Source organism: Castanea sativa, chromosome 10 (assembly GCF_040712315.1).
Source record: "Castanea sativa cultivar Marrone di Chiusa Pesio chromosome 10, ASM4071231v1".
NCBI classification, from domain to species: Eukaryota; Viridiplantae; Streptophyta; class Magnoliopsida; order Fagales; family Fagaceae; genus Castanea; species Castanea sativa.
Window position 1 is genome coordinate 39,078,239 of NC_134022.1, and position 27,423 is coordinate 39,105,661.

The window sequence follows — 27,423 nt, forward strand, 5'->3', positions numbered from 1 at the left end:
AGTTGGAACTCCGAACAGATATAGATTATAGAAATTCAAAAATACTAATGAGGAAATTAAAAATAAATAGAGAATTATAAGGTGAGTCCAATTTCAATTACCATATCTCAATACAATCATAACTCTGTGCACTTGATTTTTTTAATGTTGATTTTCTTTTGCTTGTTATGTTAATTAATATGGTTTTTTTTTCTTGAATAACAGATATTTATTAGCACTAAAAGAATATTAGGGTGTTTGCTGTCTCGATACACAAAACATGTGGTACTACTACCAAGTTGCCGGCATGGAATAATTATCCACTTTTTCTTTTCTCTTCTTTCTTTCTCTTTTCCTTCTTCATTTCTTTTTCTTTTTTTCCCTGTGACAACATCATAGGGCTCTGTTGATACTTGATAGTATAAAAATTGATAGAAATTTGAAATTTCAGGTATCGTGAACTCAACAAACATACCTTTTGCATTAAATAGAAGTATATTCTCCAGGGATGTTTAGTCCTTCAACTGCTCTTGAAAATTTCGAAATTACCGATCATTTGGAAAAAAATATCAATTTCGAAAAAAAATTATTCAAAAAAATCAGGTCCCGGCAGTGGTCTGACGTTGTCAACATATATCGGGAAAATTTTGATCAAGCTCACAAGGTGATAGCGACGTTAAGGGAAACAGCCTTGCATGTAGCTATCGCCCATGGCTCAGAAGATATTGTTAAGGAACTTTTAAAAATAATTCATGCTAACAAAAATGAGTTCGAGAATGCTCTAAAATATAAAAACGATCAAGGGAATACCCCTTTACATGTGGCAGCATCAACAGGGAGTCTGAGTACGTGTATCTGCGTTGCTGAAGCTGAGCCATCAATGGGGAAAGAACGTAACAAAGAGGGTAAGAGCCCTCTCTTCTTGGCTGCTCTGCTTGGTAGAACAGAGATTTTCTTTCACCTCCATTCCATCTGTGAAAGCCACCTAGACACATCCTACTATAGAAAAGAAGATGGTGAGACAATTCTACACTGCGCCATCAAAAGAGAGTATTGGGGTGAGCATTTTAATTTGTTGAAATTCACTTCATGCCTATCAGATAATTTAATTTAATAAACTAATGTCTAAACCAATAGTTGCTACATGTTTGAATACTGGTGATAGAATACTTGCTAAACCATATTTTAAACATTGTGGTTGACAGATTTGGCATATCGGATACTTCTCCTACACGGAGAACTAGCGATTTGTGTGGATGAGAATGGAATATTGCCGATCCATCTCTTGGCAGAGAAGCCTTCTGCCTTCCCAAGTGGTTGCCACCTTGGATGGTGGAGCAAGATCATTTATTATTGTAAGTGTTACTAAATTGTCGAGCTGCATATAAAGAGTAATGCTAGGCCACAATTTTTGCCCCAACTTATTCACACGGTGAGTTATGAGTGGTAGAGTAATAAACTCACATATATTCTCTATTTTTTTTTCATCACTCACAACTTACCATATAAACAAATTGTGGTAAAAAAAAAAAAGTGGCAAAAGCTATGATCTAACATTTTCCGCATACAAAAATGAAGAAGCTAATAATGAGAATGTTCTTACTTGTTGAAATCTGAGTTGTTCAATACATTACACGAGAGATTGTTAGGTAAAACTGGCATGCCCAATAATTTGTCTACATTAATGTACTCTTACATTTGTTAAAATATACGCCTACACATCATTTTCTTCAAAGGATACCTTCAACTTATTTATGTCATATAGCATTAAATGTCATTATCCTCCGTTGTTTTTTCACAGGGACACCAGTTGATGTGCTTAAAAAAATCGATACGAGTCTTAAAAGGCGTGAACACAAATTTCCGGAGAACTGCCAAACATGCTTCAGCTTCATTCAATTGCTGTGGAGGTGGACCAAAATTCAAGTTGGTAAGTGAAATAAAATCTTACATTAAGAATAACTAATTAAAGTCACTTAAAACATCTGTTCAAAAAAAAAATGTTCACTTTAAAACAAATGATAGAAAATGAAATTATGGCAAGTCAAGGCAACTGAAATTTTTCATGACAATTGAAAGGAATAAATGGTTTTTTAATTAATTTTTTAGAAAGAATGAATGAGCGCAATTAATATAACATAACTAGTTTAAGCCTATAAACTTAAGTTTAAGGTTAAATAGTGTCTGTGTATGTTATATTAGTTTCTCATTGTATTAAGTTTAAAAACTTTGACACCTACACAAAAATCCAATACCAATGGAGAGCCTCTCTTTTTTTCTCTTTTTAAATTTAATTATGTGTGCATTTCGTCACATAACATAACCAAGCTAGTTTCCTAATTTCTAGTGGTTATTATAGGAAAAGAACTATGTGATAAAGGCAAAAAAGCAGATGAAGAGAATCCTGAAAGATCAAATGTTACTCTCAAATTGAGATATGAAGGTGAGGTGTGCAATTGTAACAAGTGTTTTCTAATTGCTAAAGAATCTTGTATCGGTTGGGTTCAAGATTTACTCAAGGTTTATGTCCAAGTTGGTCCCCTCCGCCTATTAATTTTTGGGTTGGATACTTTAATGACCTTCTAAGAGCATTAGTATTCGGGATGTTAAAAAAGTTCTATTTTACACCCTAAAAACTTACTTTATATATTTTGCTATTTCATTTTACAGCTTTCTTAACATCCCAGTTTTTAATTTTAGATACAATGAAATAAAATAAACATAAAACTACGCTCTCTCTCTCCTCTCCCCTGTCTCTTTTCTCTGTCTGTGTTTGTCTCTTTTTCATCATCCCCAAACCCAAACCCAAATCTAGAACAAAACAACCCAGATCAGGCCAACCACCGAAACTTAGCCACCACCACCAAACAATCACCACAATCACACCACCAACCACAACAACTACAAATCACCACCAAAAACCCAAAATAAAAAACCACCACAGACACACCACAGCCTCCTCTGCCACCACAGCCCCCTCTGCCATTTACCTCTATGCCCATAACATTCTACTCTTTTTTAGGTTTTTATTTTTTAACTTATTTGTTTCTTTATATTTTTTAAAGCCTATCTATTTTTAGGTACAGCTTTTAGCAAAAACTAAATCCTAAGGCAGACTAAATCTACTAATGAATCTTACTATTTGCACATTATAATAATCTAATTTAATTTTTTGAAGGATCCCGAAGTGAAGATCAGAAGCATTATTCATTTTGGAAATATTGTTGCACTCCCTTATTAATTATCAGATTTGTTTGCAGAGGAATAGAGCGCATTCTTGGATTTGGTATACCATCCTTTTCACCTTTTAATCTTGCCTTATTTTCTGTATCTCCATTTGTAAATAGGAAAATCTTAATGGGAAAATTTTGTTATGAGTAGTGCTTATTACACGCTATTTGTTACACACACATTTACCACACATAAAAATTGCACTAAAAACAAAACTTGAAGTCACGGTTTCCACTTAGATGCGTGCATATATTTTTGTACATTTTTCATTCACACCATTGAGCATTGAGGTGTGTCCATATGTGGTGTGCACGGTAAAGATGTTCATGCAGACCCACGGGGATAGCCCACCTTTAATATTATATATACAAGTAAAATTTTAAAATTTAAGTGCAAATTAAGTGTAATTAGCCCCCTCAAAAAATTATCAAAGAATTAGTATCCTATTAAAAAAATAAATTAAGATTTAGTAAACTTGAAGACAGCCTTAGTACCCTTAGATGGCATGGCCAACTCACAAAGCAAGACTACAAGCCCAACAAATCTGTGATGGTGCCGGCAATGAGATGAAGTTAGCGTGGATCTAGGGGGTATGTCACTTGAGAAAGAGAGAGAAAGAGGGGGGGGGGGGGGGGGAGGAAGTAGTGGATGATTGAAGAGTGGTTTTCAAATTTGATATATATATTTTTAAAGACCTTGTGATGAAAAATCATTTGATTCCTTTTAATATCTTATGTTTTTAATACTTTAATAGCTGGACATGCCACATTAATAATTTGTAAAAATAAAAAATAAAATAAAATAATTTGTAGCTCTAGTATTAATTATTTTTTATTTTTTTATGTTATTGATCTTACATTAAATTCAAATACATGGTTTTATTTAATTATTAAGAAAACACATGCAAACAATGCGAGTTTGGCTTACCTTTAAAAAATAAATCTTCTTTTTGTTTTAATGAAAAACTGTCACATCACCGACTAACTAAATAAAATATGAAAATTAAAATTTACTATCACTTGTTATTGTATATTTAAAACGAAAGGATGTGTTTAGTTAAAAAAGTACTAGAGGTAGCCCATTTAAATGAAATTATGTGTTTAAATTTAAATGGGGATCTAATATATGCATTTAATTAACTATATCTAAGTCATTTCTCAAAAAAAAAAAAAAAGTAACTATATCTAAGTCTTAGCGTTAGTAAAACTAGTATCATAATTAGCCTTTTTTATCTTATCAAAAAAAAATTGCTTTTTTTATATTAATATTTTGTTAATACTAAATTTTTTCTTTTATGAGAAGATTGTTGATACTAAATAGATTGTACTATGCATAAAAAAAAAAATTTGCACTTTGGCCCCTGAATTAAAATCTTGGTTCCATCCCTTTGTTCATGTAACTATATTTACATTAATATATTTGGTTGCTCGTAATATATATTATGTTATGTCGTTCTGAGAATCAGGGGAAATAAAGAAGATAAAAGAGACGCATAGATTGTCCAATAAGATCATGAAACTTTGTATCAAACCTATAAGCGTAGAGCACTACTTCGACGGAGGGACGGACCCTTGGCTAACTAGATATGATGATGAAGATGAAGACTTAAGTTTTATTAATTCCGATAGTGATGTTTCGGAGTCGGAGGATCATGAACAGCCACAGGTAAACAAAGAGACACCCATACTGTCTGCAGCAAAAAATGGAATCATAGAAATGGTTGAGCGAATACTACGCAGGTTTCCAATGGCTATCAATGACGAAACGAGCGAAGGAAAAAATATAGTAATGCTGGCAGCCGAGTACAGACAAACACAAGTATATGAGCTATTCCGCAAGAGCCATTTACGGATAGAGAGCATGTTTCATAAACTGGATAACGACGGGAATAGCGCATTACACCTTGCAGCCAAACAAACAGAGCAGAAGACGGGCCTAATTCCTGGGGCTGCATTGCAAATGCAATGGGAGATCAAGTGGTATGAGGTATGAACCAAAGTGCACCCCTTCTTTTTTAAATTTTTTTGATAAATAAGTAATACTATTATTAATTCATGTTTACAAGGAACCTTAAGTAGGATATATATAGAAACTAGGAATTAGGATTAGCCTTAATTGGACATTACTCTAAATTGAACCTCTTGAGCCATTAAATTATATACTACATAGCAAAAGTTAGCTCTTAAAAGTCGTGATTAGATGACGTAGCAAACCTTTATATGCACCAAGTGCTTACATTCTCATTAGTTTTTTTTTCCATAATATGAAGATAGTTTATCCTAGATTAAACTAAGCTATCAATAATTTACTTTACATAAAACATTATTATTTGAGTTTCATACATAATAATTTTGATTAATTATTGATAGTTGAATTTAATCTAAAATAAACTATTCAAACATTATCAGCAAAAAAACTTAATAAAGCTTGTGCCAAGTGTCTTAATATGTGTATGTATTACATGAAAAGTTTACACAAAATAATTTAAATATTTTTTGAATGTTACAAACTTTACCAAGTGGCTCACTAATTGTTAATACAATTTTGGGTAAAGTCGTGTATCACATGGGCATATCCTGGTAATAGTAAAGATTATAATTATTATTTTTAATAATTCCCCTCAGAGTCAAGGTAGTAGCTTGATGATGCCTTAAGTTTGAAATAAAAGCTTGTGAAGATCCCTCAAAGTATGCTTCAATGATGCCTTGAAAGTGACTAGATTGGATGGATGATAGATTTGGCACAATATGATTTAAATTTATAAGTGGATTGACGAATTTCACATATACAAGACCCAAATGAACCAATTTGAGTATTTCTAAGTTTTACATAAGAAAATACCCCAAAATCGAAATTAATGCACCCAAAAAAAAAAAAAAAATGCATGATAGACTCAATTGAAAAAGTCAATTAGTCAAAGTGGTCAAAAGTCAACAATTAGAAGGCTAGTCAATAGTCAAAGAAAGTCAAAAGTTTTGTACTATTAGATCCAACTCAAAATTAGTTCGAGAATTCAAGTCATATAAAAAACAAGACTTATTCGCATGGCAAGTGTCGTATATCATTGACATCGTTGGTACGTGCTTAGGGCTAATGAGAAATTACTAAATTGTAACACATGGTATGAGTCATACCATATGACATTCAAATCTCTCTTGCAGCATTAAACATTAGCCTGGAAAAAACTCAAGTAAAAAAGCAACTTTAGGGTGCCAATTGATAACCTTCCTTGATCATTGACATCATTGAGTCAATCACCCTTCTAGGATTGTTCCAAAAATTTGGTTGTGTTAGGTATTGGCTTTAAATATAAAGTTTCTAAGTCTAATGTTCAAAATTCAATTACACAAACCTTAGATACAATGAAAGAATTGAATAACCATTCTTTACACACACACACACACACAAAGCCATTACAAATGTCTTTTATGAGCCGCTTCATGGCCATTACAAATACCTTTATGAGCTAATTACTGGCCATTACTAAGCTATTAGTCTTCCAACTTAGGCCCAACGCCAGAAGAAACCAACAAACTTCGCATTTACTCATGAGTTGGCTATATTGAGTCATAAAGAGCAAGTATAGACAAAACTAAGCTATCATGCATATTAGAAGTTTCCTAAAAGAGATTAACTAATTTAAGCATCAGAGGGTTCTTGTCTAGCACCAACCTGGTGTCTTACATTATCACCTTCTTTGCTCTTAATAGAAAACCCAGGTTGTCCATCAAGATAGACGAGGAACATACTTACAATACATTTCATGTTTGATCATATATACAGTTTTTTTTGTTTTTTTTTTGTTTTAGTCATTTGTTATGCCCCAAAGTAAATGCATAAATTGTAAATTTGGAACTTTATATTACCTAGAAATAAAATAAGACCAAATGAGATTATAGTGAGAAGTTATATCACTACAAATATGAAGTAAATGATATTTTAAGAAAACAACCATACATTTTATCTTTCTTTTTAATATTAGTCACATCATTTCAAAGCTTGAAATGTACATTAGAATCGTGTGCGAGAACTATGTTGGACTTGAATTCATAACCTTTTTAATTAATGATCCTATGGTCGCAGTGGCCAAGCCAAAAAGTTTTTATTAGGCGGGCCACAATTAACTTAAACTCTATATCTAAACAATACAAAACTCAAGAAGAAGAAAAAAGTTCGTATCATTATCTTTTATATGTAAAATGCTTTGAAGAATTCTTTTTTACATTTTATGTTTCTATTTATTTATATTTTTTAGATGTAAAAGAATACTATGCCATTATATATTATTTACTCTATGATTTATAAGTTATTTGAATATTAAATAAAACACGGTTTTTTTTTTATAACAATTTGTTGACAGCCAAAAATTGTAATTAAATTAATTATAAATGTGTAGTTAAAACGATTAAAAATTACATGCAATAAGGAAAAAAAAAACATTACACTTGAAAAGATATTACTACATTTTACACACCAAATAAATTAAAATAAAAACTAATACTATTTAAAACCTAATAATATATATATATATATATATCTATCGCCACTCCTAACATATATTATGCGAGAATTATTACTTAATTATTTGTTTATTATGCTTACACTTAAAAGTATTTAGACATTTAATAAAAAATTGAGAGGGCCGAGTTGTATTTTCCTAGTGAGCTACTTGTAAATATAATTACATCATATAGTAAAATAGATATTTTTCAAAATGTTTTGGGGGCCTAGGGCCCCTCTAGTCCCTTTGATCCTCGGCCACTAATTGGTCGAGTGTCTATATATAATTATGAAAATAGTTTTTAGATTCGAACTTTGAATCCATGCAACAATGGCTGGGAAGGTGTTTGAAATTTTGGTGGGCTACCACTATTATATACAATAGCCCGAGAAAAAAATAAAATAAAATTCCAATTGCTTTTTATTAATTTCTTGGAGAAATTCTAAAATCCTAATAGCCATTATTCTTTTGTTATTGTTGTCGTCAATGTTTCCTTTGGTCTTAATGAATACAGCACATAATGAAGTCCATGCCACGAGGCTTCCTTCATCTCTCCAACAAAAATGGCAAAACTCCAGGGGACATCTTCATGGATACGCATAAACCTCTTGTCGAAGAGGGTGGGAAGTGGCTAAGCGACACATCGAATGCATGCTCAATTGTAGCCGGCCTCTTTGTCACTGTTGCCTTTAACATGTCAACCACCATCCCTGGTGAAGTGGATGAAAAAGGCAATCCCCGCCTCGAAAAACAACTGGCATTTAATATTTTCGCCATCTCATCCTATATATCCTTCTATTCTTCACTATTAGCGATGATCATGTTCCTTGCAATCCTCACCTCTGGGTACAAAGAAAGCAGTTTTCGTAGCACCCTACCAATGAAGCTTTTGTTGGCTTTAACGGCATTCTACATGTCTATAGCATCTACTGCAATATCTTTTTCTGCAGCACACTTATTCATTCTAAGAGAAAATCTGAAATCTGCAGCTTTTCCAACATATTCAGGGGCAGTGTTGTTACTAATATGCTTTGCTATATCAGGGTTTCCACTTTACTTCCATTTGATATGGGCTATCTTCAAGACAGTGCCACATCATCACCACATGATAACTCTGGCTGGTTTTCATATTAAACATTAAGTAAAAATTAATGTTCCTTCCTATCTTATTCAAGATCCAGTACTGATGAGTCAGATTCAATATCGATAGTCATTTATTTATTTCCTATGATGATCAACTTGTACTGTGTGTGAAATCTATTGAATATTATCTTTCTTCTTAATTAATACCAGCGAGATGTTCTGCAATTGCTAAAGGAGTTATAAGACTAGAATTTTATCATTGGGAAACTCAATAATTTGTCTACAGCTATCATTATTCTTGACTGCCTGCTCTGGCATTGCTTTCTTCCTTACAAATGGTACCCTCAACACTTTTGCAATAGAAATGGTATAGCTTCTTGTACCAAAAAGAAAAAATTGGACCTCACTTACAATTTCATGGTCAAAGAAGGGGCAGCAAAAGACAGGGAACATATTCCTTTTCCCTACATTAGGAGAGTCGTGCTTGACACCCTTTGATGAACTGTTTCCAGGTTTATGAGAGAGAGTGGCTTCCTAGTTCCTACACAAAAGAGAGCCATACCTTGTTAGCATCTCATTAGTCCAAAAAAAAAAAATACTAGTACAGGTAAAGTAGAACCAGTTTGCTTTTACCTTGCTGATTTCAATCTCATCATCCTCTTTTAGATTTGGAAATCCATTCAGGCAACATTAACATATCGTGGAACAAGGGTTAGGATTCTGTTTGGCTTAGTCGAAAGAAAGGAGAAGAGAATTTTGGGGCTTGATGAGAATAAAGGGCAGCTTTCATTCTGAAGCAAGTTAAAACCAAAGTTATGAATATCATTTCAGATCCGTTTCGGTTTGTCCAATGAAATGGAATATTTTGATACCAACTTATTTCCGCATACCATTTTGATTTGTTAATTTTATATAGTTTTATAATATTTCAATTTAGAATCAAGTAATAAAATACAAATGGTTATTCTTCTATTATTACTTCTTTTTTGTGTTTTGGAAAATTTCTAGTAAGTAGCATTGTTATTGATTCCGTTCCTTTCCAACTGGAATGATAGGGAAATTTCATACCAGTCAGCTACCCGGCACGAAGCAACACTCTGTTCCACCTTGGACCAAATTCTGGTCTATTCTAGCCTGTTTTATTCATTTCGGCAAGTTTTAGTGTATTTTGGCCAGTAAACGAATTTCAGCCGGTGCCCAATATACTCTTAACTTTCTCTTTTCCCACCGTCAATCACAATTTTCTCTCATTTCATCACTCATTTCTAACTACTAAGCCAATAGCAGAGATGAATTTAAGAAAGGACCTTGTCGTTGCTTTGGAGGTTGAGATATCCATTAGAGTATTTTTTTTTTTTTTTTTTTTTGGGTGCTAAGATGATGTTGGTGATGCTTCACAGCCATGGATGATAACGATGACCTAAAAAATAAAAGCACATTCCAGTGTAGATCTACGACAAAGCAAGTTTAGCTTCAAGATTAGCTTTTCTTTCTACTTGCCTGGTTGATTTGCAGATGGGTATTTGTTGTTAGTCAGCAATGTGAAATGGGTATTTTGGGCTGACGGGTAATTTTGAGTTTATCAACACGTGGTGGAGAGCTAGTGAGTGATTATTCCTACATGCCTAACAAATCACTCACGCCATAAGGTTTAATGCTAAGGGCATTTTTGTTTGGATAATAAATCAAATAGGCCCGAGGCCCACCAGCCCATTGACGAATAAAATCAAGCTTAAATTATAGACAGGGCCCGTGCAAGGTAGTTATGAGATTAACTCTAATGGGCCTATAATGCAACTAGTCAACAATCAGAAGACTAGTCAGTAGTCAAAGATGTCCAAGGTTTAGTGGTATTAGATCCAAGTAAAAATTAGTTCGAGAATTCAAGTCATATAAAAAACAAGAATTATTAACATAGTAGGTGTCATATATCACTGACATCGTTGGTATGTGCTTAGGGCTAATGAGAAATTACTAAATTGTGACACATGATATGCCATTCAAATTTCTTGCAGCATTAAACATTAGCCTGGAAAAAATTCGAGCAATAATACAACTTTAGGGTACCAATTGATAACCTTTCGTGATCATTGATGTCATTGAGCCAATCGCCCTTCTAGGATTGTTCAAAAAGTTTGGTTGCGTTAGGTCTTGGCTTTAAATATAAAGTTTCTAAGTCTAATGTTCAAAATTCAATTACACAAACCTTAGATACAATGAAAGAATTGGATAACCATTCTTCTATATATATATATACACACACACAATTTTTTTTTGTTTTGCTTTGTTTTAGTCATTTGTTATGCTCCAAAGTAAATGCATAAATTGTAAATTTGGAACTTTATATTACCTAGAAATAAAATAAAACCAAATGAGATTATAGTTGGAAGTTATATCTCTTCAAATATAAAGTAAATGAAATTTTAAGAAAACAGCCATACTGTTTATCTTTATTTTTAATATTAGTCACATCATTTCAAAGCTATAAATGTAAATTAGAATCATGGGAGAACTATTTTCGACTTGAACTCATAACCTAATGATCCTATGGTCGAGTGTTTATATATTATTATCGAAAATTGTATTTGGATTCGAACTTTGAATCCATGCAACAACGGTTGGGAAGGTGTTTGAAATTTTGGTGGGCTACCACTATTATATACAATAGCCCGAGAAAAAAAAGATTCCAATTTTTTTTAATAAATTTCTTGATGAAATTCCAAAATCCTAGTAGCCATTATTCTTTTGTTATTGTTGTCGTCATTGTTTCCTTTGGTCTTAATGAATACAGCACATAATGAACTCCATGCCACGAGGCTTCCTTCATCTCTCCAACAAAGATGGCAAAACGCCCAGGGATATCTTCATGGATACCCATAAAAAACTTGTGGAAGAGGGTGGGAAGTGGCTAAGCGACACATCGAATGCATGCTCAATTGTAGCAGGTCTCTTTATCACCGTTGTCTTTAACATGTCAACCACCGTCCCTGGTGATGTGGATGAAAAAGTTAGAATCCTGAAATGAATTATAGTGAAACTTAGATAGTTGAATTTTCAATTTTACTTAAATTTGAATTAAATTCCAATTTTTATATTAAGTTTCTTAATATTGGAATGCAAGGATTGTCAAAGATGGAGGTGTAGCCGGGTAGGGACAGAGCCAAAAATCTAATGGGCAGGGGGAATCTCTAGGACCAAATATGGTGGGGCTCAAAATTTTCAAATCACATATCAAACAATGAGAGCAAAAATAAACGGTCAAATTCACTCACTTTATCAGTCTGATCCACCATTTTTCTCTAAAATTACAACAAAAGTGAAATTAAATTCTTTTCACAAGTGCTATGATAGGATTTTAGTTTAGTTTAGGTTTTTTTTTTGAGTTTTTTTATTTATTTAATTTTACCAAGGTCATGTGGTAGCATGCACGTGGTATAAATTGATTGTTGGGCTCTATAGAGCCTAGTTGCGTTTGTTCCAGATTATAACTCAACCCGATAAAAATGTAGATTTTTAATGAGATTTTATCTGAGGCTTAGCCCATGGAATAGAGGCTTGACCCGAAACCCTAATCTGAAACAACAGTATTTCTATCATGCATAGAGGATCCACAATGGGCTAAAAACGAGCCAAAAACTATACTACCGCATCTTATATTTTTTCTCGTGAATAATAAAATCACAACAACTTCGTGGATGTAGACAAATTGCTGAACCACATAAATATTGTCTTGTATAATTGTTTTCTTTAGCGCATATTTTTTTCCTTCATTTTTGCATCTCATAAATCTGAAAATATCGTGTATATTCCCTTCATTGGCTACACACATTGAGTTTGAATTACATATCAATAATATTGGTGAATTCAAATCCCAAAAAGTAAATAATTTTCAATATATAGAAGGAATCATGAGCCATGTTTGATTTAATTATTGAATGATGAATATTAATTGTGTGCTTTTTATGTAATTAAAGAATACAATCTTACACTTCACCAAGGGGGGTAGTCGGTGCAGTGGTCATGGGCTCAATCCTAAGGGTTTGGGAGGTTTAGGTCCAAGGTTCGAATCACGCAATGGAAAGCGCCTGAAAAATTACACCATGCTTCGACTCATGCTCACTAGTGTCTTCGATGGGGCTAAGTGTACAGCTATGGCTCATTTAGATCCTTTGCTCCCATAGGCCCAAGCTCGGTAGGAAAAGTATCACTATAGTTACGTTCAAGTGAAAGACGCCAATTTAGGTAGCCCCCTTCTACCCATTTTTCTCTCAGCAAAAAAGAATACAATCTTACGCTTTTATCAAGAGCTTTCTAATTTAACAGTACTATCTTATTATAGTTTAATAGTACTATCTTATTATTTTGTAAAAGAGACCCCCATCTCCCACCTTGATATAAGCGCACACAAAAACAAAAAGAAGAAGAAGAAGAAGAAGATAACCCCATAGACCTACACGTCTCTTTATAAAGTGAGGTAGGAAATATTTTTGTTCAAAAGGAAAAGCTTGGATTCTGATGAAAAATATGAGGTTGAATCAACATCATTTGGAACATAATTTGCTTGAGGTACAAGTCTAGTCTCTCCCTTTTTTTTTTTTTTTTTTTTTTTTTCCTTTTTTTGAGAATCTAGTCTCTCCTTTTTAACTCAACGTTAGATTCGACGTTATATTTCTCAAACTTATTAGGTAGAAATTCCCCCAAACTATGTTCGTTATTAGTCTGTGTAGGGAAATTACCATGAAATTCCCAACTTGTGAGAACAAAATATAGAGAAAAAACACACCCCAAAGAAAAAAATAATCACATACACGAGTCAATATTTACGTAGGTCGGTAATTTGTCTACGCCTACGGAGTTGCAGGGATTTCACTATTATCAGGGAAAAATACAAAATGCGGCTACAATCTTTCCACTCCATGGACTAAGCCTCAGAAAATCTTCCATTAAAAACCACACAACATTATTCGGATTAGGTCGGATCGTCAACCGGATCAAACACAATTAGACTTCACAAAGCCCAATAGTTTGTCACTATGTTTTTCAAAAGCCAAAATAATGTTGGACAATTAATAGCACGTACTGTTGTTGATTTTCTTTCATTGAACCTAAGGTTTTTTTGAATACTAACGACAAACTTCGAGACAAGCTACAAATATGCTAGTAAACACAACAGCATGTGGAAGAAGCTTTCCTTAAGTACTGTTTGTGTTTGTTTCTTTGTAGCACTAGCACAGGACTCGGTCGATCTCTAGTATAAAATCAAAACACAAGTCCCAGTTAGTTTCACCATCTCCTACTCATCTAACTCCACTCTCGTTTCCTGTCCTCCTTGTTCCTGTTCGCGAAAACGACTTCCACCACAGACCAAATTCAAATGAATCCGGAAATTGAGAAAATCAAGAAAGATTTGTTCAAAATGGCCATGAAGGCCAATGGGAAAACGTGGTTAAAATATATAGTGAAAATAAAACGGTCCACAAGGCCAAGCTCACAAGTTCATGGGACACAGCATTACACATTGCTGTCTCCAATGGCAAAGAAGAGGAAGTCAGAAAACTTGTGGGATGTTTCTCCGCTCAACCAGATAAAAAAGATTTTCTGAATATTAATTAACCTCTTTCTCTGTTTTAGATATTAACAAGGCAAGGTTCTAGTTCCTTTTTTTTAACGTAAAGAAAAAGCTAAATTTTTGTTCAAAAGATGATGAAAGTGAAACTGCTCATTCCGGCAAATGAATGGAAAATAATGGAATGAAGTAATCTTGATTGGATGTTTTAAAATAAATAAATGAAAATAAATGGAATGTAAATAATCTTGTTTGAGAGTAACATAAAGGAAATGAAATTGAATTATTTTATGATAATATTACTTTTAAACCTCTATTTTAAAATAAATTGTTGCATATATAAGAGTATTTTGAGAGTTTTAGTAAAAAATTCATTAAATCTAATTTTATTCCCTTCCATTCCTCCCAATTTTGAGAAAATGAAAATTTGAAGTTTTAAAGGAATAGAGAGGAATGAGTGTTATCTTCTATCCATTTCATTTTCTTCTACTTAAACTCTCAAACAAGGAAATGGACTTTCCATTTCCTCCATTAAAACTCTCAGATAAGAGAAAAGAAGAATATTATAAAATTATTCTTTTCATTTATTTTCATTCTATTTCATTCTCCCGTCCCAAACGAGGGCTTAAACTATGCACCATTAGCTGTTTGGTTTCTCATTTAAGCTAACATATTCCCTATTTCTTTTCTTCTTTTCCCTGGTAAAGGTACAACTCATTAATTTTTTTTGACTGAACAACTTATTAATTAATTAGCTTATACTTTTCTTTTTCTTTTTTGAGAAGATATTCTTTTCTTAAACTATGCACCATTACCAGTGTGCTCTCTCATTTAAGCCATCTTTCTTTTCTTTTTTCCCCCCTCCCTCTTTTCTTTTTCCCCCCCTCCATCTCTTATTGACAGGTAAGGTTCTAGTTCCTTTCTTTTCTCTTTTGGTAAAGACTAAAGAAAAAGATAAATTCTTGTTTAAAAGATGAAAAAGAGACCACAGTAACCACGTTTTATTCCTGTTGAAGCAGTTCGTTACACATGGGAGATGCCTACTAACAAGAAGAGAAAAACTTAGAATGTTACTAAATATTGTGACACTGGTTGAAATAAATCCAAATGTTTATATTTGAACAAATATGATAATATGAAGTAACTAGACCTTTATTCTAATTGTAGTAGGTTAGTTATATTATATTGGAGTCACTGCTTAATATAGAATTGTTGTTTAAGCAGAACTGTTGTCGATATGTATTACTTTTTCATATTTTCTTGTTTTCAGCCATTCTTTTATCGTGGTAGAAATGGATATGAGTTAACGATTTATGCCGGTGCCATATAAAGTAGCACATGTACCACAACTCATCCATGTGGAAAGTTGTAAGTGGTAGAGGGGTGTCCCCAAATGGACACACTATCACACTTCTACTACTCATACCTTGCCACGTGAGCAAGTTGTGGCACCAACTTAACTCTTAGTTAACAGGTATATAACCACTCTCATGTAATCATGTTGGGCGTGTTTTTCAATGCTGTACCTTGAGGTTACAATTTTCTATGATGGGTTTTAATTGATTATCCTGGATTTGGTACTTGAAATCGGATGTCGATGGTTAGGCCTCATTATATTCGGTAAATCTGAACGAGTTGGATTATTCTTATAAGGTATTTGGTATCAAATAATATCATGCTAGCTATATCAAAATCTAATAAATGAGATACATGTGTACAAAAATAACTATTTCACTAATAAATGAGAGACATGTCTTGATAGGTAGTTATTTTTGTATACATATCTCTTATTTATTAGATTTTAACATGGGTGATATAATATCATTTGATAAAAATTACTTTTTATCTTGCTGGACAATCTACCTTTTTTCATCTTCCTGAACTATGACGTGACACCATTAACAATAGGTTGAATGAAAGTGTCACTCTCACAATCTGCGTATGGTATTACATGCATTCTATTTATATATTTGAGAGTAAGCCAAAATGGCCAAATACTACCGTTTACCGAAATATATATATCAATCAACCACTATTTTGGAAATATGTTGAGATTTACCACCTTTTTGAAACTCAAGTTTCACTATTTACCGAAATATATATTAATCTACCACTTTTTTGGAAATATGTAGAAATCTATCACCTTTTTGAAATTCGAGTTTGTGAAACTCGAGTTCCATAAACTCGAGTTCTTTGAGAAAATTGCTTTCAAAATTGCCGGAAAATTTTTTATGAAACTTGAGTACCATAAAAAAATTTCAAAATTTTTCCATCGAATTCTAGTTTATGGAACTTGAATACCATGAAAAACCCAAGTTCCCCAAACTCAAATACCTAAAAAGTGGTATATTTCTATATATTTTCAAAATAGTAGTAGTTTGATATATATTTCGATAAACTGTGCTATTATGAAACTTTGGCCTTCGAGAGTACAATATATAGGATTTAGAAGTTGGAATAGATAAAGTTTATAGAAATTAAAAAATCCTTAAAAGAAAATTTAAAATAACAATAATAATAATAAGGCTATTTCAATATCAATTATATCTCGATATAATCATATTCAATTTGGAACAAATTAAATTTAAAATAATAACCATGAGAATATCGTGAAATGCATGTGAAAATGGGCAAATGCCCCATTTTTCAAACTAATTAGGGAAATGTCCCTCTTTTGAAACTCAATTTTCTCAAAATCAAGTTCAAAAAAAAAATTTTCTAGAGCCATATAGCAACATTTTAAGGAGTTTATAGTGACGTTTTCAGGACCTATAGCAGCGTTTTGTAACTCGAGCTCCATGAACTCGAGTTCCATGCAAGTTTTTTTTTTGTTTTTTGCCTATAACTCAATTTCATGAAGCTCGAGTTACAAAATGCCGCTATAGGCTCTTTAAAACGTCGCTATAGGGTTTAACTCGATTTTGGAAAAATCGAGTTTTGAAAGAAGAGCATTTTCCTAATTAGTTTGAGAAATAAAGCATAATGCTGGATTTTTTGCATGAAAAGGGCACTTGCCCATTTTGGCCGTGAAATGCATTATTCAAAGTTTTACTGCTAATGTGAAATAATTCAGTCTTAAGAGTATCACATTGGAGGACAAACCTCTATATTAATTAGTTTTTTTTTCCCCCCTTAAACTATGCACTGTTAGCATCAGGGACGAAGCCAGGATTCAAGCTTAGGGGGGGCCGAAATTCTCTGTTCAAAGATTTTAAAAAATTGGAATATCAATTTTTATTATTATTTTTTTTATTATAATTATTATTATATGGATGGCATTATTTAATGTTTTACTGCTAATGCGCGTGATCTGATACAAGTATTTTGTGCAGTTGTGGACAAAGTTCGACTTCTTGCTATATAGATGGTTTATTACATGTTTTGATAAAGGTAGTTTGGATTTTTAGTAAAATTATTACATGCCTTCTTTCAGTTTTCGAATTGGCTATCTTATGCACGCGCATAACATATTGTGCACGTAATTGTTTTAATGTTGATTTTCTTTTTGCTTGTTATATTAATCTGGATTTTTTTTCTCCTTGAATAAGCGATATTTATTAGCACTAAAAGAAAATAATACTGTTTGAACGAAAATCTAGAAACTTCAAGAATAAATGTATGTGTCAATTAGCTTTTAAAACCTATTTGTGTCAGTCCTCAGTATTACTTAGTAGACACTCTTGAAACATCTTTAAACATATGGCACCAACTTCTCAGCATGGAATAATTAGTCACTTTTCTTTTTTTCTTCTCTCTCACTTTTTTTTCCTTGTGGCAACATCGTAGGCCTCTCTTGATAGTATAAAAATCGATAGACATTTCCAGTATGTGAGCTCCACAACCATCGATCTCTTTAATTTCCGTGAAATAGAATTTTTTCCTCCAAGATGTCTACTAGTACTCCACCATTATGTCATGACGACTTGGTAGAACTTTTATACAAAAATATCATGCCAGGTAACTGGGAAGAAGTTATTACGATATATGAAAAATATTTTGAATTGGCTTACTCGGTCCGGATCAACCAGTCAGAGGACACGGCATTGCACTTTGCTATCTCCTACGGCCAAGACCTTATTGTTGAGAAACTTGTAAAAATAATTTGTGACAAGAATAAGGAGGTTTTAAAATTAGAAAACAAAGAAAAGAATACCCCTTTGCATATGGCTGCATCAATGGGAACTTTGAACATGTGCATCTGCATTGCTAAAGCTGATCCATCATTGGGGATAGCACGCAACAAGGATGGTGAGACCCCTCTCTTCTTGGCCGCGCTTCATGGTGAAAGAGAGATCTTCCTTCAACTCCACTCCATCTGTCGCTGCAAGCTAAACGACTCCTACTATAGAAAAAATAGTGGTGAGACTATTCTACAGTGTGCAATCAAGAGGGAGTGTTGGGGTGAGCATTTTAATATGTTGAAAGTTTTTAAGTTCACCTATATATCAAATGCACCGGAATAGATTGTGTTACTTTATAATGTTTAATTCTCTCTCCATCAATTTGATGTCAGATTATCTTACCCATAGTTGCTACATGTAACATTTAACACCATGAATAATCATGTTTACTTGTAACAAAATTTTAGACATTACCCTACATTGCTAACTACTGTCATTGGCAGATTTGGCATATAAGATACTTCGACTGCACGAAGAACTTGCTAATAGTGTGGACGAGGAAGGAATAGGGCGTCTCGATCTCTTAGCAAAAAAGCCTTCCGCCTTCAGAAGTGGTTGCTATCTTGGATGGAAACAGCATCATTTATTATAAGTGTTATGTACTGAATTCAAGTTAAACATAGCAATATTAGAGGGATTATTGCTATTATTAATATTTGGATAATTCAATAGTTACAAACTTACAATAAAGAGAGGAGTAATTTGAATTCCGAATGTCCACGTTAAAAATACTAAAAGGTACTGATTAGGTTACAAAGCTATTGGCTTTGCTCAAGAAATTATTAGGTGCAAGTAATACACTTAATAATTTCTTTGCATTTTCATACTTTTTTCCATTGTTAATACATGCACGTACATATCTCTTTTCTTCAAAGGATACCTTTGAATAATAATATCTGTCATACAATATTACATGTCATTATTCTCTGTTATTGTTTTGGAAGGTACAACGACTGATGTGCCCAAGGAAATCGATACAACATTACTAAACAAATTTCCGAAGAACTACCAAACATGCATCAACTTCATTCAGTTTCTGTACAATATGGTTCGATCTGGTAAGTGAAATGAATCCTGACATTAAGAATAACTTATTACGAAGGCATTGCAAAACCAAATTACAGAACACGAAATCTCATGGCAACAAAAGATTGTTTAGACGTACATATATGCATCAGGGGAATATACGACCTTTTACAATTCTGGGTTTAGTAGATTCAGGTAGTTGCGATCTCCTTATAACGTCTAACAGTAATCACTTGATTTGAACCTTTTTGAAATTTGAAGTTGTAAGAAATTTTCCCGAATTCCTAAACCTGTGAGAAATAAAAAATAGAGAAAACACACGCTAAAAAAAATTAATCACACGCATAAAACTGTATTTACGTTCATGGAGTTACAAGAATTTCACTATTATTAGAAAAAAAATACAAAGTGCTGCTACAATCTTTTTCTCTCTCACGCACAACAACAACAACAAACCCTAATCTAGAAAAACCATGCAACATTATTCAAGTCAGGTCAAGTCGTCAACCAAATCAAACATAACTAAGGTCTACAAAGCCCAACAAAAACTTACCTTTAAATAAGATCAAAAGCCACCCGCTAATTACGTGAGAAAGAAAAATATAACTTCTTAAGCATTAGGCTTTTGAATTGAAGTAGGAGTTTCACATTCACCTTTTCACTTCATATTTTAAATGTGGGCATTATCTTTTCACCTTTTAAACTGTGTGTAAAGTTGTGATTTACAACTGTTTTGTGTTGGCTTTAATTTCGTGCCAAATTTGATTGTAATTTTGTTTAATTTTTTATATCCTATATTTTATGTGGGATTTTATTGTAAAGGTTGTGTGATAGAGAGAGAGAGTGTGAAGACAGAAGATTTCTCGCGGGTATCTCGCAACTAAGCATCCCGCGAAGTGATGCATGTGCCTTGCACATAATTAGAATGCGGAGAGTCATGACAGATGATGACAGCCGGTTTTCGCGAGTGTCTCGCGTATAAGGCATTTCCGCGAGATACCCGTAAAACAGTCTGTTTTGCTATTTTGTCCTATCTGCTCCACTACATCCTCATGCACGCTATATATATCATAATTACCCACATATTGAGTAGAGAACTTTTTAGATGAGAAAACTCTAGCCTCAATCCTTGAGAGTGTGAGATTGTCATATCCACAATTCTACACACCATCCATTGTGGTTTTGCTATACTCCTATCTCTCTATTTCTATATTTTTGAGAGGTTAATAGCCCAAACACTTACCACACTCATACTGAGTATCTAGTGAGTTTTTGGTACTACTGGGAAGTATTGGAAGAAGCCAAACTTTAGCGGATGCAATTGGGCGCATTGCGAGATCCAAAAACTAGACAAGACATGATTCCAAGAAGCCTTATTAGAGTAGAAGCTTAGAGGGCTTAGGTGCATTGGGTAAACTAGGCTTGGAGGGTCTTTTGCTATTTGTGTATCCCAACTTATTGTTTAGTGGATCAATTTACCGCTTGGAGGACGGTGGAGAGGTTTTTTGCCGAGTTCTTTGGTTTCCTCTTCGATAACACATCGGCGTGTTATCTTGTGTTTGCATCTCTCTTCCCTACTCTTTTAACTTTCATTTTTACTACTGTGATTTGTTGAATATGGTTTAGAGTAATTTTATTGTTTGTTCGCTTGCATTTACTATTGTTTCCGCATTTAGATAAGTTAGAGTAAAATCAACCGAGCCATAATTTTTAATTTGGAGTTTAAACAAGTTCTTGTATTTTATCACAAATCCGAACTTTCACTGTGGATGTAAATTGTATATAAGAAAATATTTTCTCTTGTAATAATAAGCGATTATGACTGCTACATCACACATGCATATATATATATATATATATATATATATATATATATATATATATATATATATATATATATATATATCTATCATGAATAAAACTTTAGCATATACACTAAAAACAATGTAAAGCAAATATTTCTTTTTTCTTTTTTTATTTTGATTGCTGTGTGCCTAAGTTTGCGACGAAGCTACTTTCCTTTTCTAGTGTTTACCGGAGGAAGACTATATAATAAAGGCAAGAAAGCTGATGAAGAGAATCCCAAAGGATCGATTTATGTCACTCCCAAATCAAGTCAAGAAGGTGAGGAATTCTAATTGTTACAGAATCATACATCGATTGAGTTTAAGACTTCACTACACTTGGGAGTTGGGACTTTATAAGGGAATAAAACGGATACAATAGAAAAATAAAAAAAATAAAAAGATAAAATGTTTATCACCCTTTTCGGAATGTTTGAAAAAAAAAAAAAAAAAAATAATAGAATAGAATAGAAAGTAACTTGCTTGCGAGTTACTATTAAACTCTCAAACAAAATAATGAAATAAATATTTTAAAATTTCTTTTTTATTCCCTTCTATTTTCCTCTCCAAAATAAATTGTTTCCATATGTTAATGCTTAATCTTACAAATACCAGTTACCCTAATGTTATTGATCAAGCCCAACTCAAAACTAAATTTGCTAATTTACCTTATTGTTTGCATATTATAATGAACCGTTTATTTTGTAAAGGAATATCCCAAACCGAAAGTGAAGATCGAAATAGTGTCAGAGCAAAATCGGGCAGTCTTGGATTTGGTACACCTTCTTATTAGCATTTTAGCCTTTTCTTATTAAGATATTAAATTACACTTTTGATTCTTAAATTGGGTTTTTTTTTTTTTTATTTTTTTTATTTTTTTTAATTCTTTTGTGCCTTAAGTTTAAAATTTGTGAACCAAAATGAAAATTCTCAAACTTAGGAGACCACAATGAAAATAAATCCAAATGTTAAGAATCAAAAGTGTAATCCAGTTTAATATTAATGTTTCAGATAAGATATGTACACGTGAGGTGAGCACGGTAAATATGTTCATGTTACTGTATGCACATTAAAATATTTTTTTGTTCATATATAACATATATTCAATTTTATGATTGCGAGGATTAGAGGAAATAAAGAAGATAAAAGAGAAGCACTTATTTTCCGCTGCAATCTTGAAATTTGTTGTCGAATCTATAAAAGTAGAACAGTACTTCGAACACGGGAGGAACCCTGTTCTAATACCACATAAAACTGATCAATCAGATTTTGTCAGTGTTTTTGATGGTGAGAAGGGCAGCAATCCACAACCAGAGTTAAAAAATGAGTCACCATGTAAAACTGATCAGTCTGATGAATCTGATACTAAGATTACCAAGATTTCTAAAGAAAATCCTGATGATGAGAAGGGGAGCAGTCTACCCCTAAAGTTAAAATATGAGTCACTCTTATTGACTGCAGCAAAAAATGGTATCATGGAAATGGTCAAGGAAATACTAAAAACTTTTCCAATGGCTATACATGCCACAAGCGAAGAAAAAAATATAATACTGGTGGCAGTGGAGAACAGACAACCTCAAATATATCAACTATTGTCCAAGAGCAAATTACGGGCAAATTTTTACGGACGAATAGCATGTTTCAAGCATGGGATAATGACAACAACAACGTATTGCATCTTGCAGCTAAGCTAGAAGAGCATCAGTCTTGGCTAATTCCTGGGGCTGCATTGCAAATGCAATCGGAGATCAAGTGGTACGAGGTATGAACTCAAAACTATGTAAGGATCATCCCTATATGAAATCGAACTAAATATTATAGATTTAAAAGTATATCCAATATCCCGTAACTTTATTCATTGTTATTGGAATAAAATATAAGCCTTGAAATGATTCTCGATTTTACTTGAAATTTATTTCTCTTAAATTGTGAAGATCTTATTTTCATATTTTTTTATTGGAATTGAAAATTTGAGTAATGTTATGGGTACAATATTTTTTATAACTACTAATATGACCTTTATTGTAATTGGAGCAACCTAATCACTATGACAAAACTCACCACTGATATATTTTATTAGAAAAAAAAAAGTGTTAAATGCTATAAATTTTTTTTTTTTATTTCATAATATAGAGTTATATCCCTTGACTTGAGAGACTTGTCTCTTTTACCTTTTTCATCATTAAAAGTATAATTTCTACTCAAATTATTTAAAGACACACTCAAAACTGCACGTGTTACGTATATGTATTATTTTTAAATGCAGCTTGTCAAGAGCACTGTGCCAAAATACTTACTTTGCCAAACCAACAACGACAATAAGACCCCTGCAGATATTTTCACTGAAAATCACAAGCATCTTGTCAAAGAGGGAGGTGAATGGCTAAACAAAACCTCTGAATCCTGCTCAGTTGTGGCTGCACTCATTGCCACTGTTGCCTTTGCAACGTCAACCACTGTCCCAGGTGGTGTCAAGGAGAATAGTGGCACGCCAATCCTCGAAAGTCATCCAGCATTCGACATCTTTGCTGTAACCTCACTTGTTGCCCTATGCTTCTCCGTCACTGCCTTGTTCTTGTTCCTCTCCATTCTCACTTGTCGGTACCAAGAAAAAGATTTCCGGGAAGACTTACCACGGAAACTTTTGCTCGGCTTAACTTCATTGTTCGTATCTATTGCCGCAATGTTAATATCTTTCTGTGCTGGACATTTCTTTGTGCTCAAGGATAAACTTAAAGACAGGGCACTTCCAGTGTATGTGGTGACGTGCCTGCCCATTACATTTTATGCCATTTCACAATTCCCGCTCTACTTTGATCTTGTAAGGGCTCATTTTAAGAAGGTACCTCGACCGAGCCACACGATGGTGTCTCTCTAGGGTGTTTCCGCTGCTACATTCAGCTGCTTTATGTTTTAATATTTTACTTTTTCTCCATCCATCGAGTTTCTTGGTTTACTTCATGTTTGAAATAATTAAGCTGCTTGTCTTACGAGTTCTATGTCAAGCAAAATATCTGCTTGTGTATGTCTTTTGTTTGGGCTTGGAATTTTGACTTTAAAGAACGGCTTGGACTGTGAATATAATTATTGAATATAGAGTTCTTCAATGTTGAATCTCATCCTCTCTCTGACACAAGAAACCTCACCTACTAACATGATTTCCAGAAAATAACGTACATTTTCACAATTTGAAATCCTCAATTAGCATGGTTCGTAATGGAATGATAGATATCTCAATTATTTCTTTAATTACATACTCATTTGTAGCCAAACCAAGTTATCCACATAAATCCAAGTGGTAAAACGTTTTTGCAATACCTCTACAAAAAATAAGGTATTTAATCTACAAGTGGTATAAAAGCTCTTTGAATTTCCCAACTTTCAACAACTAATTAAGAAAATTTCTTGAGAAGCAACTGATTTTCAACCGTGTGTTAAGTGTAGTTTGTGCTTCAATAGCAAATTGGATTTTTAAATTTTTTATCATTATAGAGTTTCAACTTATGGCGTTTCCTTCTGATAATTGCGCTTTTTATCATCAGACTAAAATACCGATCAGATTTTTGGTATAAGTAAGGATTGAACCTTAAATCTCTTATTCAACCATTAGAGACTTTATTAATTGACTTAACTAGAACCCATTTAAAAAAGAAAAAAAGTTTTGGTAGACGGTTATCGTTGTATATTATCCTAACAGCTAATTACTAATTATAGGCTTACCTACTTATAAAGTTTTGGTAGATGTACATTTCTTCATCTTTAGGGATCAACTTAAAATTGTGTCATCCACCTCGTATATAGTGGCCCACCTACCAGTAACATTGTTTTCTATGGGAGTGGTTTTGCTCTACTTTCATTTGGCGTGGGCTACCTTGAAGAAGGTGCCACAACGTAAATACATGGTGAATATTCATCACTGGCTTTTGGAAGATAATTAACTAGTATTTACATTCCAATCTTCAAGGATTTGATGGCTCAGGTTATTGATTGATATACTTTTTCCACTAATATTGATGCTGGACTTGTACTGTGTGTTCTATTTTAAAAAAAAAAAAAAGTAAAACAATTATTTGTGTGAATTGAATATTATCTTCCTTCTAAATTAATTTGTTGGACTACAATTACTCGTTGGGAGTTCAATTTGTTTGAATATTTTATTTTGGGTAAATTACAAATTATACCTCTAAAGTTTGGGGATATTTTGATTTCACACGTTGAAGTTTTAAAATTTGGATTCTGTTCCATAAAATTTGGGAGTGTTTAGATTTTATACCATAAAATTTAAAAATTTGGATTTTATCACCCCTAAAGTTTTGGGGTGTTTGGATTTTACACCCTCAAATTCTGAAACTTTAAGGAGTAAAATCCAAACACCTCCAAAATTTAGGAAGTAAAACCCAAACACCCTTAAAATTTAGGGGTTAAAATCCAAATTATGAAACATTAGGGTATAAAATATAAATATCCCCAAACTTCAGGGGGTAAAATCCAAATTTTGAAACTTTAGTGTAAAATCCAAACACTCTCAAACTTTATGGGTGAAATTTGTAATTTAACACATTATTTTTTATTATTATGAATTTGAATGATGTGAGTTCAACTTTCTATATAGTTAATTTATAGGAAATAAAAATTTTGTAGGGTTGGTCATATTCATTTAAATTTGTTAGATTAGTCAGTGTCTAAACATATATATATATATATATATATATATATATATATATATATATATATATATATATATATATGTATATGTGTGTGTGTGTGTTGATGCTTTAATTTTACATGTAATTCCAATGCTCACATCTTTATGAGTAATCTACCTGAGCTAGTTAGGCATAGGACTATAAATAAATTGTGCTACTTATGAAGAACTAGTCATTCTCCCATTCATTGTACGGATGGTAAAATAAAAATTATACACACACAAACATATATATATATATATATTAATTTATTTCTTTATTTTACTTGAAGGTATAATCAACCTCATGAAATTCATTTAAAAGTAATGATGTTAAAAAAAAAAAGAGTAATTATCCTAACAATTACAATTGTATTGTTGTATATTCCCAGCCTTCATGTTTGGAAAGACTTTCACTTAAATTTAGCGGGACCGAAAAGTTACATTAATGTGGCTCAATAGGATTGTAGCAACAATAAATGTTATACTTAAGATTTTAGATATTACAAGTTGAGATATATATATATTTGATAAATTTGGATTTAGAATAGGTGCTCTAAATTGAAACCTGTTTTTTCCCATTATATAAGTGCACAAAAATGGACCAAATGCATTGAAAGGACCGAAATGGATTATAATGGACCGAATTAGACCACTTGGATCGAAGTTTACCAAATGGACCGAATAAGACCGAGGTGGACAAAATAAGATGGAATAGGACTGAATGGACCGAATAAGATTGAATGGAGTGAATAGGATCAAAGTGGAAATAATAGGCCGAAGTGGATTGAATGGACTAAATAAGACCGACATGGACAAAATAAGACCGACATTGACAAAATAAGACCAAAGTGAATTGAATAGAACTGAAGTGACCGAATAAAACCAAATGGACCAAATAAATCGAATAGCCTAAATAGGACCAAACTGAATAGATTGGGCTAAAGTGGATAGAATAGACCAAAGAGGATTGAATAAGACCAAATAGGACTGAATAAACCTAAGTGGACCGAATAGAACCAAGGTGACTGAATAGGACCAAAATGGACCAAATATGACTGATTAGGACAGAATAGGACAAACTTGGACTGAATAGGACCAAATCGAATTGGAAAACGCTAAATAGGACCGAATAAAACCTAAGTGGACCGAACAGGAATAAATTGGACTGAATAAGACTAATTGGACCGTCTAGAACTAAAGTGGACTAAATAAATCCAAAGTGGACCAAATATGATCGAAAAGAATCAAAGTAGACCGAATGGACCGAATATTACGGAAGTGGATAAAATGGATCGAAGAGGACTGAATAAGACCAAAATTGACGG

The 27,423-nt window shown here is 32.9% G+C and overlaps 3 protein-coding genes and 1 long non-coding RNA gene across 4 annotated transcripts; all 4 read left to right on the forward strand.

The window, feature by feature from the left end:
- Window positions 1-859: 859 nt before the first annotated feature.
- LOC142612508 (uncharacterized) lies at window positions 860-9,016 on the forward strand. The gene is made up of 5 exons (XM_075784592.1): window positions 860-1,037; window positions 1,185-1,334; window positions 1,781-1,909; window positions 4,676-5,196; window positions 8,226-9,016. The coding sequence occupies exons 1-5, from the start codon at window positions 860-862 to the stop codon at window positions 8,850-8,852; spliced, it is 1,605 nt and encodes a 534-aa protein (XP_075640707.1). The 3' UTR covers window positions 8,853-9,016.
- Window positions 9,017-18,247: 9,231 nt separating this feature from the next.
- Window positions 18,248-19,133, forward strand: LOC142612509 (uncharacterized). Its single transcript, XM_075784593.1, has 2 exons — window positions 18,248-18,761; window positions 18,985-19,133. Exons 1-2 carry the CDS (start codon window positions 18,248-18,250, stop codon window positions 19,131-19,133), a joined length of 663 nt encoding a protein of 220 aa, XP_075640708.1.
- A 2,461-nt stretch (window positions 19,134-21,594) lies between these two features.
- On the forward strand, window positions 21,595-22,769 carry LOC142613116 (uncharacterized). The gene is made up of 3 exons (XR_012840234.1): window positions 21,595-21,691; window positions 22,122-22,187; window positions 22,540-22,769. It is a non-coding gene; the product is annotated as an uncharacterized LOC142613116 (long non-coding RNA).
- A 109-nt stretch (window positions 22,770-22,878) lies between these two features.
- LOC142612551 (ankyrin repeat-containing protein NPR4-like) lies at window positions 22,879-24,466 on the forward strand. The gene is made up of 2 exons (XM_075784635.1): window positions 22,879-23,173; window positions 23,678-24,466. Exons 1-2 carry the CDS (start codon window positions 23,048-23,050, stop codon window positions 24,287-24,289), a joined length of 738 nt encoding a protein of 245 aa, XP_075640750.1. The 5' UTR covers window positions 22,879-23,047; the 3' UTR covers window positions 24,290-24,466.
- Window positions 24,467-27,423: the final 2,957 nt, after the last annotated feature.